At 39.3% G+C, this 12,535-nt stretch overlaps 1 protein-coding gene across 1 annotated transcript in view; it reads right to left on the bottom strand.

Annotated features, from left to right (window-relative positions):
* The window catches only part of gabbr1b (gamma-aminobutyric acid (GABA) B receptor, 1b), a gene marked incomplete at its 3' end in the record, with an annotated part of 58,758 nt that overhangs the window by 32,015 nt on the left and 14,208 nt on the right, over window positions 1-12,535 (bottom strand). Inside the window, 2 exon segments of the mRNA XM_071533888.1 lie at window positions 10,730-10,747; window positions 11,477-11,662. Coding sequence (XP_071389989.1) covers window positions 10,730-10,747; window positions 11,477-11,662 — 204 coding nt within the window.

Raw genomic sequence — 12,535 nt, 5'->3', positions numbered from 1 at the left:
TGTAAAGATGTTCTTTCTGTTCTTCAGTCCATCTCAAACTGTGAAGATGTTCTGTTCTTCAGTCCATCTCAAACTGTAAAGATGTTCTTTCTGTTCTTCAGTCCATCTCAAACTGCAAAGATGTTTTCTGTTCTTCAGCCCATCTCAAATTGCAAAGATGTTTTCTGTTCTTCAGCCCATCTCAAATTGCAAAGATGTTTTCTGTTCTTCAGCCCATCTCAAACTGTCAAGATGTTCTTTGTTCTTCAGCCCATCTCAAACTGTCAAGATGTTCTTTGTTCTTCAGTCCATCTCAACCTGTAAAGATGTTCTTTGTTCTTCAGTCCATCTCAACCTGTAAAGATGCTGTCTGTGTTCTTCAATCCACCTCAGCCTGTAAATACGTTCTCTCAATACACAAACCTCAATACACAAGGTTATACCACTGTCAAGACCAAGGTGTTTCATATTAGCGCCTTGGTTGCCAGATGGACGGTGAGGTCATCATCATGAGACGTGACTGCTAATGGAGCGTGGTTGTAACAGATGTATTGGAGGACAAAATGCTGGGTTCTGTGCTGAGACGAGTGTCTCAGCAATAGATGTGATTGAGGCTATTATCATTGCGCTGGGTGTGACTGAGCGCTGAAGTGCTTGGGCTGAGATTAATAGAGTGGGTGCCAGTGTACTGGTGAGTCCCGCCTTGCCCTCTGACCTCTCATGTCATTATCACTCTGTCAGAGCCAGATGAATAATTCATAGAGCGTCTTAATCCAGGAGGCCATGGCACGTTAACTATGCCGCCACGCTCAGCCTACTGATCATTCCCCCCTCTTCACTGTTATCTCGCTCTCTCAAACACTCATTTATTTAATAGTCTTCATTGGTGAGCAGACAAGACGCTCTGAAGTCAGTACTGATAGTCGCTTTAAGGGGGAAGCACAGAATGTCATGTAAATGCCATATGGCGTTTTGATCTTGAGGGGGACTTTTCCCTTTCATTCTCCCGTCAGAGTTGCGACCCACACACACAACAACTCACCAAGTCTTACAGTCTAGGGCTGGGCAATATGGTTGAAATCAATATCATGATAATCATAAGGATTTTTCTCGATATCAGTATGTATCACGATATGGTTCATGTATGCAAAATCACGTTAAATAATCAAATGAATGTTCATCTCATTGAACCGAATGGTAATGTTAGGTGTGATGTCAAACAAAACTGAAATTTTCAAATAATGTTCCTACCATACCTCATTTTATCAGAGTTTTTAAGTAAAATTTGCTTGTCATCATCAATTTAGACAGCAGAAATGTGTGTCACAGTATCAAAATATCTTCATATCATCATGATATGAGTCCACTGAAAGACGATAAACGATAATATTGAATTATCACCCAGCCCTATTACAGTCCATACACATCCACAGAAAAAACATCCATCCCCATGCATGCATTGTTGCCATGCATGTGGATACTGTTGTGTACAGCCACAGTTCATAATCAACCTCATGAATTTTGCAAAACGGATGAAGCAGAGGGACATATGTGCACCGACCACTAAGTGATGTAGACACCTTTCATTATGGACACATGCATAATGTATACTCACACATGCAGCACCGGCGCACAAACGAGAATAGGGATTGGTAGCATTCGGTACAGCAATCTAACTCCAGCTGCTATCCCATCACCCACATACACAGTGGGCTCTATTTTTGTGATGGTGCATGGTGGGGCTTTAAGCCGGGGAACTGGCAGGTTTTTTTCTTGCCCGTGCCAGTTTGGTATTTTGGTGACTTTCTGTGAACTTGACTGGATCTAAGTGTGAGGAGAGGCGCAGTAGTGGGGGGTGTCAGTAGCGATCCAATCTCGGAACCCATCGTCTATCGGTCTGACGACGATTAGACTCTGGGGGCGACAGCCAATATTTCGGGGTTTCCGGTGTAGCCAGCGGACATCCGGGCCAAGACTTCCTCTTCCTCTTCCTCTCTGTTTATAGAGATTAGCCGAAATGTCGTCTGGACCTAAAAAACTTGTGAAACAATCCGGTCGTAGACGTCGTCTCTCAACTCCATTCTCGTGTCTCAAGTTGCTAATCAGACTGTAAACAATGACCGGCGCACAGAAGAGGAAGTCTTGGCCCGGATGTCCGCTGGCTACACCGGAAACCCCGAAATATTGTCCGTCACCCCCAGAGTCTAATCCTCGTCAGACCGATAGACGATGGGTTCCGAGATTGGTCTTTGTGGTTTTACCAAGCAGCATTACTGTGACGACTGGAAGTGCAGTAATGTAATACAACATAAGCAAGTAAAACCAGCACCACTGCTGGTCCCATTCACATCTTTCGGTGAAATATATATTTACATTTGTATGAATGTAAAGAGTGTGTAAATACCACTATCTAATTTTATAATTGCATCAAAGTCAATTTTAATTAATAATAAACCTGCATTACATGGTGAAAAAATAAGACCTCATATAACTATTCAAGACATTTCAATACTTTTTAAGGTCTTAAACTTAGCTAATTTAATTTGTTGGACTTTCTCAGGACCTGTGGATACCCTGACCATAGCCGCTTTTCCACCGCATCGTACCGGCTCAACTCGCCTCGACTCGACTCGACTCTACTCGCTTTTGGTAGCCGGTCTATGGCCGTTGTGGCGGGTTTGTGCAGGATGTGTCGCGCAATGATGACGATTCTCTCTGACCAATCAGTAGTCTGCAGTGTTTTCACGTCACCATTTGGTATCACCTCAGCTCGCTTGGAACCTCAACGGAGGTGCTACCAAAAAAAGTACCAGGTACCAGGTAATATGGTGCCTGGTACCTGGTACTTGTCCAATGGAAAACCAAAAAAGGCGAGTAGAGTCGAGTCGAGTTGAGCCAGTACCATGCGGTGGAAAAGCGGCTATAGACAAACCTCCATTCTCTCTTTCTCTCTCTCTCTCTCTCTCACTCACTCACACACACACACATACACACACACACTGCTGACCTTTCCCTTGCTGGGCTTGCCACAGGTAGGAGGTGGAGTCTCACTGGGAGAGAAAGACTGGGAGAGCTGTCTTAATTAAAAGATGCTAATGCCCGCTGCTAACTGCTGGCTATGGCCACAGCTCCAGGCCCACACATAAAATCACTAATAAATCCTGGATTAATGTTGCCTCCATTTTAACAACCTAAATAACACAATGCAGGATACCCACAGGACACGGTCACTGTTCCAATGCATTGTGCTACCTTTCAGCATCTCAGAGTGTGACCAATGCAGACTCAAACTGCAAGCTTCACACTGATAAACATTACAATGAAATACATTTGCAATCCAAGAATGAAAGTCATATTTCCAAGGGCTTGGGCAGATGGTAATTATACTGTTGACACAGGCTGGTTTCAGCACAGGCACACAGTGGGGACCGATGACGTGTCGGTGCCCCTGTCTGTAATAGATCTCATATGTTGTTTACTGAGGAGCTGACAGCTCGCATGGCTGATCAACACATTGACCTCTTTGGCCTATTGGAAGGAAATTGAATGTGCTCACTGAGGTGTCCCTTCATTATCTGCAAAATGAAGACCTCACTCCGCTCACTCGACTTAACCAAAAATGTCAATAGGACCTTCAGGAGTCAAAAAAGACCTGAGGATAATAATAGCACACCTTGTTGTGTTTGGTACGGACTATGGTCCAATGAGCTGAAAAGGATGAAACAAGAAATAATCCCATTCTGACACAGTCATTTCCTACATCTTAAGGCGAGGCACCACAGGTAAAAACAGTGATTTTTGCTGGATTGGTCAGTAACTACTGTAGTTTCATAACATATACAAAACAACTACAAACAGTGCATTTATATATTTTTATACCAGCTGTGCCAAGTACACCAATCACAAAATTAGCTAAAAAAAAAACCTCTCAAAATGACATTCCCTGCATGCAAAACACTTTTTTCCAATTTTAATTAGCTATGAGCCACCGAATTTGACCTGCAGCTGAGTAACAAAACTAGCTGGTCATTTACAGGAACATTTTTTTATATCTGACATTTTCAACACATACTTACTACAGTTTGTTGTAAATAATTCATAAAAAAACGTCCCAATTACCACAGATAAACATTTTTACAAATTACCATCTATTTAGTTATTCATCAGAGTGAAACAGGAAAATGCACTCTATTTCTTATCCACAGAAAATGTGCAAACATTAGCTAATTTGAACATATGGATAACAAAATAAAAGTCATAATACAAAAGTGTTTGTATTTGTGTGTATATTCACCATATAAAGTGTTATTCTGATAGGATGAGAGCTAGAGAAGAATTACTCTTGCACTTGCTATGTACAATATGTGCTTTGGGCGCGTTATTTACTGAATTTGATCTCTGTAAATAGTTAAATGCTAAGAAACAAGACTGCTTGTTGTACATCAGAGCTGCATTAAGAGGGTCCACAGGCCAAATTTGAACATTCATTAAAACTGACTGACCCCCAGAGACTGATGAAATGTTCTGTAATTCTATTTTGATGTAATTACATAATATGTTTGGGGTGATTCCGAGGATGGCTAATGGCTAATTTCAAGGCATACTAATAATCACCATCATGACACAACCAACATCTAATAATATGTTGGGTTTCTCCTGTCCTGTGGTTCAACAACTGTGTTGTACTCATTGTACTTGGGTACTTACTGAAGCATTACTACCACTCAGCTTGTGAGGAACCCACCAGAGACAGGGTTCATAAAAAAACGAAAAATAATTTGCAGCATTATGGTCACAGTACAGTAATATATCAACATCAACTAAAAATGGCACTCATTATGAAAGACAGTCCCTGTCTGAATAAGATAATTTCAGTTGCTGACTAAAAACTGAAATGTTGACCTGGCACCCGGCTGCCTAAATTTGTTTTGGGGGGTTTTTAACAGTGAAGATGACAGGAAAGAGAAGAGAGAGGAGAAAGCAGTAACAGTACAGCATGATTAGCAGCAACTAGATTCAAGCCCAGGGTGTAGTGTTGTAGATATAAGTTTGCTAGAAGAGTGTACTACAGTACATCACTCAACTATTGTAGCATTTCACTGTGCAAATTCTATTTTTGTGAACATACACCCAAAGGAATTGTGATGTCGTGGGTTTGAATGTGGCTCCTCCCTTATGTTGCCTGTAATGTTGCATTCATATCATATGGGAAAGTTAGTAGAAACAAGATTCCTACTTGAAAATGCTTCCTAAACGTTGAAATTGTAACTTTAGCTGCTAAATACTACAGAAAATAGTGCTCACTCAGCTTTCAGATGGTAAATACTACAGAAAATACTGTTCACTCAGCTTTCAGATGGTAAATACTACAGAAAATACTGTTCACTCAGCTTTCAGATGGTAAATACTACAGAAAATACTGTTCACTCAGCTTTCAGATGGTAAATACTACAGAAAATACTGTTCACTCAGCTTTCAGATGGTAAATACTACAGAAAATACTGTTCACTCAGCTTTCAGATGGTAAATACTACAGAAAATACTGTTCACTCAGCTTTCAGATGGTAAATACTACAGAAAATACTGTTTACTCAGCTTTCAGATGGTAAATACTACTAGACAATACTGTTCACTCAGCTTTCAGATGGTAAATACCACAGAAAATACTGTTCACTCAGCTTTCAGATGGTAAATACTACAGAAAATACTGTTCACCTCAGCTTTCAGATGGTAAATGCTACTAGAAAATACTGTTCACCTCAGCTTTCAGATGTAAATACTACTAGAAAATACTGTTCACCTCAGCTTTCAGATGTAAATACTACTAGAAAATACTGTTCAGCTCAGCTTTCAGATGGTAAATACTACAGAAAATACTGTTCACCTCAGCTTGCAGATGGTAAATACTACTAGACAATACTGTTCACTCAGCTTTCAGATGGTAAATACTACTAGAAAATACTGTTCACTCAGCTTTCAGATGGTAAATACTACTAGAAAATACTGTTCACCTCAGCTTTCAGATGGTAATACTACCAAAAAATACTGTTCACTCAGCTTTCAGATGGTAAATACTACAGAAAATACTGTTCACTCAGCTTTCAGATGGTAAATACTAGAAAATACTGTTCAGCTCAGCTTTCAGTTGGTAAATACTACAGAAAATACTGTTCACTCAGCTTTCAGATGGTAAATACTACATAAAATACTGTTCACTCAGATTTCAGATGCTAAATACTACTAGAAAATACTGTTCAGCTCAGATTTCAGATGGTAAATGCTACTAGAAAATACTGTTCACTCAGCTTTCAGATGGTAAATACCACAGAAAATACTGTTCACTCAGCTTTCAGATGGTAAATACTACTAGAAAATACTGTTCACCTCAGCTTTCAGATGTAAATACTACTAGAAAACACTGTTCAGCTCAGCTTTCAGATGGTAAATACTACAGAAAATACTGTTCACCTCAGCTTTCAGATGGTAAATACTAGAAAATACTGTTCAGCTCAGCTTTCAGATGGTAAATACTAGAAAATACTGTTCAGCTCAGCTTTCAGATGGTAAATACTACAGAAAATACTGTTCACTCAGCTTTCAGATGCTAAATACTACTAGAAAATACTGTTCAGCTCAGCTTTCAGATGGTAAATGCTACTAGAAAATACTGTTCAGCTCAGCTTTCAGATGGTAAATGCAAGATAATGAATGGTTTCCTTCACTTAAGTCATCGTGTGATCACAACTCTTAAAGTGCCAATTGGCAGCACACAACTACTTGCAGATTTTTTGGGTTTCTGGTTGACATTGCACTGTTGGGTTTGCTGTAAAACATGAAGTCAGATGTATCACTCACTAAAGTGCATGTGTATAAAGTCTGTGAAGGCTGAGCGTAATTACCATGAGCAACCAAAGTCTACAGAAATCTTCAATCGTGGCGTCTGGCGGCTTCAAACGAGTCGGAGCGCGTCAACACTTCCCGAGTCGTTGCTTTGAACCGTTTGTTCAGTCGCTCTCGCGTGACGCGCGCGCACCATAATCCCTTCCCTCTCTGTTGACTTTGTAAAAGGAATATAAGAAATGTTAGCTGTTTATTAGAAGGAGACGGGAGGACATGGTGTCCCCAGAGCCCAGGAGGAGGAGAGGGTGAGGACTCAGCTGGAGTCGGTGGGAATGTAATGGAAGGGGAGAGTCCATTTTCCTTGCCTGGTTCAAAACATCCACACCATGTCATTTGCTAAATAGATAAGGGACATAAATCTCCGACTCTCTCCGTCTCCCTCAATCCCCCCCAATCTCAGTCCGCTCTCCAATCTTCCTTTCTCCCCCCCGTCTCTCTCCTTCTTTCCTATTTCACCCCGGTATACGCCATCACTCTTTTTCACCAACTCTTCCCTCTATCCCCTCTGTCTTTTTCCCCCCCATTCCATTTTGTCTATCTCTATATCTCTGTCTCACTCTCTCTCCTAAGTATTATCTACCTGGATACCTGCATATCTCTGGCAGATTGTGACACTGACACCGCCATTTATCAATTTAGTGAACACTCGGGGATAATCCTGGCAGAGAGGCATCTGCCTTGAGACCTTCTGCATTCTGAAACATTACCAGCGCCGCTCTAGCATGACTACAGACTTGACAGTTTACCTATTTGAGAAAACATCATTTTTGACTGTTGTTTTTTCCTACAATACATCTTAATCCTCTTGGATTATGTTCTGGGATTGAGGGAAGTAACATACTGCCACCTAGTGTTACAAATAGAGAGGCCCCACTGTAAGAATTCAGAATTTCCTATATTTATATACATCAAAGATGTGTAATGAAGACTTTGTTAAATTAGATTTTGTGTGAGTGGTTAAATTTAATGTTGCATTTTCAAAAGATTAACAACACAACTTGGTCCTGATTGGCTCCCTTACTAAAGAATCACTAAAGTCCTTCCAATCAAGCTAGTTTGCAGCATTTGAATTAGAGAAGCTGGTGTTGTCGGCCAATCAGAGTCCAGTATTGTGACTGTTCTGCCTGTGAGGACTTAGTATTCATTCATTCAGTTAATTCATTACTTGAAGAGAACAGCATTGATTTGTAAAACATTATTCTTATCCTGAGCCATAGTATATTTGAAAACCAAATACTGAAAACTGAATAATATGAGACTCTTAAATAATGGTCCACAGTGATGGTTTTACAGCAGTCCTAGATTTACCGCATCACATTTGTTTTTCCATAGCAAAGGCTGACAACAAGCACAAGCAGTCTCCTTACTGGAATCAATATATCCTCATGCCAGTAGGAAGCCATCGTTTTAGAACAAGCCTGCCAACAAATATAATGTGCTCACCAATAGTTTATTGCCTGGGAGCTGTGATTTACAGGATATTACCCAGAGCGCACCACTGGGCTGATTAGCAGCTTAATGACCTCTGGTTTGGATGAAGAGAACCGGGCTGCAGCTCGTCTCAAGACTGCCATCTACTGTTCATCCGGGATACAAGCTGCTCTGTCATGGCATGAGCAATGCAGTGCCACCACCAAGAGATGGGATGGGAGTATCGCCGCTGGAAGGTGAGTCATCGTCAGTCAGCGGTGTTGCTGAAGCTATAAGTCTGGTTTTTCCAAGCGACCAGTTACTTCACAGTGGAACAAGTTGAACTACAGCAAAGCTCCCCTCAAGAGAAATACAGTTTTGTCCAGCAGTGGAAAGTGTGATTCAAATGTCTGACTCAGGTAGAAGTGCTGCTACTTTGCTGAATTTTTACTGAAGTAGAAGTAAAATTACTGGTGTCAAAAAAAGTAAAAACTAACTCATTTAAAATGTACTCAGAGTAAAAGTTACAAAAGTTTTACAAAAGAGAACATTGTTATGTATTATCTTTTCCATGCAAGGCTAAACGAACAAGAGCACAGAGTTCAAACTAGATTCTTTTCATTAAAAAGAGCAAATGAATAACTTAATAAACTAAAGCCAGATTATTGCTCCTCTTTTCTGCTGACAGAATATTCACTGCTCCACAATTAGCTAATTTACCTTCTTCTGTCCAGGTTCTAATGTGATGCTTATGGAGAGCCTACAACATTTGTACTCTGTGATGGATGCGGTTTAAAATCATACTTCAGACAAAACATTCAGATGGCTTTTTGCAGGTTGGTTTTCTACAGATTATTAGGTCCACATGTGAAAAATCTATTTGAGTTCTGAGTTTTAAGTCAGAATTCTGAGACTGAAGTCACAATTTTGAGTTTAAAGTCAGAAAATTCTGTTTTTTCAATTCAAATTTTTCATGTGGCCCTAATCCTCTTCCATAGTTTTCATTTAAAGGTGCTACCAGTAGAATTTAAAACTTGATGACTTTAGCGACCCCCTGTGTCTTTTAGTGGTAGTGTTTTAAATCAAGGTTGCAAAGAATTGAATAATGGAACTGGAATTAACTTGTATAAGGATGCAGTTACAATAATAAGAGTAATTGTTATTTGTTTCCTCCACCAGAAGAAATAAAAGGGGCTTTGTAACATCTGACTGGTAGAATAAAGGAATAAATAAAAAATAAATGAAAAATTATTAAATAAATAAATGAATAAAAGATGAAAAATGCGATTCCCTACTATTATTATTATTGGCCTCAAAATGACAAAAAAATAGTAAAACTGGAGTAAATGGTCCAAACCCTTTTAACATACTGTACGTGTTTATGGCTGAACTAAGCAACACTGTCAATCACTATATTGGGATTTATATGTCTTTTAATATATTTTTTATATACTGTATATCATTTTTCACTTTTCCTTATACTGCATACTTGCATTTTTGGTATCTTTCATACCTTGCATTCAGTTACATTTAGAGGATGTTCTACTGCTGTCATTTTGCACAGCCTCATAATGCTTTATACTTAACATGTAGTGCTGAAATCATCAGTTGTGTTTGTTTATATTCCTTTTCTATTGTTGGGTTAGGGCTTCCTACCAATTTCCATATGGGAATGATTAAAGCTTCATCTTATCTAATCACATCATATTAAGCAACATAATCGTGAACAGTTGCAGTCTAATGAAAATTAATAGCACAGTGAGGTTTATGGGGGTAAATATTAGCATGTTTCATAACCTAGTTAATGTTCTAATTAAACATGTTGATATACAGTATGATGCAGCAAAATATTGAATCTCTTTAGTGATTTGAATGCTTGTGATTATAAGTGTGTTGTAATAACACAGATTGACTGATGTGTCTTCTAAATGACTAACTTGACGGATCACAGTGTTCTGTGAGTTTGTGTGTGAAAGAGACTCAAAACTACTTTAATTAGTGATATAATACATTGCTAAGTAACTAAGTGATGATCACAAAAAGTAATCATCACTTTGATTGCAGGTCAGTATGAAGAATGTAATATAAAGTACTGCTTTATTGAAGCAGCTACAATATTTGCGTTTAACAGAGAAAAGTCTTATAAAAAATGACAGGTAATACAAAAATTCCTTGAAGGATGGTGGAGGAGGAAATGTGTGCTGAGAGAATGAAGAACAATCATGTCCGATGCAACACTGCCCCCATGTGGTCACACAGCATCTCTGCTGGATGTGATTTCAATGATTAACACCTTCAACCAGAGAGGAGGAACTCATCAGTGCAAACCTGCAGACTCTTGGGTCACGGTTTACATAGATAACAGGATTTCAACATCATTCAGTATTAGTTAGAAATCATCATGCACTCCTCATCAGTGAAGAATAGAAAAGGTTCTTACCTGTGTAGTGCCGATCATCTTCATAAAAAGCAAGAAGAGAGAGGACACAAAGAGTTAGATCGCAAAACTCATCCTGAGAAGTTAGATTAAGAATACATAGAATACATTTGTGTAAAAGCATTCAAATTAGTATACATGTACAGTTCAATGCCCTGAACATTTTCGGAATTTGAGTCATTGCAAACATTTTACCAATCGGACATGGTGGACATTTTTCTCTTTTCCATTATCAGGAAATGAATTAATTCAATAATACGAAATAAAGAAATCCAATGAAACTGCAATTTTAAGAGAGCAGAGAATAGTGTAATTTTTCCATATGCTTGATGGTCACAGATAGTAAAATGGCAATGTTCTCAGTTTTCTTAAAACTGTATTTTCATTGTATTTCTTCAGACAATGTCATTGAATTCACCATTCTGTGATGCTCTGAACTGTGCCTGGTGTTTTCCTTGGCATTATTGTATTCATTGGCCATCTAAAAATAGGTGGACATATTTTTTCAATTCGTCATTTCAGCAAATTTACAGGAGAAACCCATTTGCTGGTAATAGGAGAAGGAGAAAGAGAAATGATTGGTACCATTTCTGCGATAGCTCCAATTTTGAAAATATTCAAGGCATCACGTGTACATGTATACCAATTTTGATGCTTTTACACAAATCTAAAGCACTCATGTACATTTGTTGTTGCCATTTAACTTGGAATGTTGACCCATACAGCAGAGTATAATGTGATGTGACTCACAGTGACAGACAGGCTTGGGCGTGTCCCACTTGCCCATTTTATTGCAGTGCGATGAGTTTCGGCCCATGATGATGAAGCCAGGCAGACAGCTGTAGTGCAACACTGTCCCCTCCACCGGGGGCCCCAGGGGCCACGAGGACACCCGGCCATTCTCCAGCGACGTCCAAACCCGAGGACACAACAACACTGGGACAGAATGACAGGGGGTAGATAGAATACTTAAGAAATTACCCAAAACATGCTATCTTCAGACTCTTCAAATTTAAGACTTTTTAAAGGGTCTATGTGTAATTTCTGGTCCAATGCTGACCTCTACTGCTCAGCAATGTCATTACAACAACAAATCAAGGTTTGGCCCCTCCTCCACCCTATCCTCAAGCACATGCCTGCTACAAACAGAGGATTAGAGGATTATACACATGCTGAATTTACCAGAACACCCTACCGGTCAGTAATAAAGTCTCAGGTTATATTTTCTGATGTATGTTTTTGCCGATAAGCAAGGCAGAAACAAATTGCCATATTTCTGAACAACCATATTTCTGGCCTTACGTTCTCTCTACAAGCTGTGCGGAGGCGTTAGCCACAAAAAAAGGCTAGCGTTAAGCACAATAACAAAGTAATGCATTAGAAAACTGGTAGGAGATTTTCTAGCTACGTTAGCTAACTAATTCAGTAATGCTGTAACTGTTATTTACAAGCCACCTATTGTTACTATTGGTTAGCATGAAGGCTAGTCAAGATAGCTGCATAGCTTGCAGAGGACTGAGTGCGGGCATGGGAGGGTAATACTGTGGTAGGAGCGCCTTCAAACAATAACAAAAACATAGCCAACATAAGCATTACACATTGATCCTTTAAGACCTTTTTAATTAATTGGTTTTAAGACCAATTTAACAATCAAAATAAAGAAACAAGCCCAGATGCAGGTTTGTATCTTTGCCTTTCGAAAATGCAGTAGAGCTGAAAAATTATAGTCATAATTACACTAACAGAAAAATCAAAAGTAATTGCAGTGGCGTCTAGAGAAAAGCCTATAATTCAAAATTCTAAAGTCAT

Source organism: Centroberyx affinis, unplaced genomic scaffold (assembly GCF_046629955.1).
Source record: "Centroberyx affinis isolate AG114_WGS23_722 - 3 ecotype Tasmania unplaced genomic scaffold, CSIRO-AGI_Caff_v1 ptg002451l_1, whole genome shotgun sequence".
In the NCBI taxonomy this organism is placed as follows: Eukaryota; Metazoa; Chordata; class Actinopteri; order Beryciformes; family Berycidae; genus Centroberyx; species Centroberyx affinis.
This window is presented reverse-complemented; position numbering and strand designations above follow the sequence as displayed.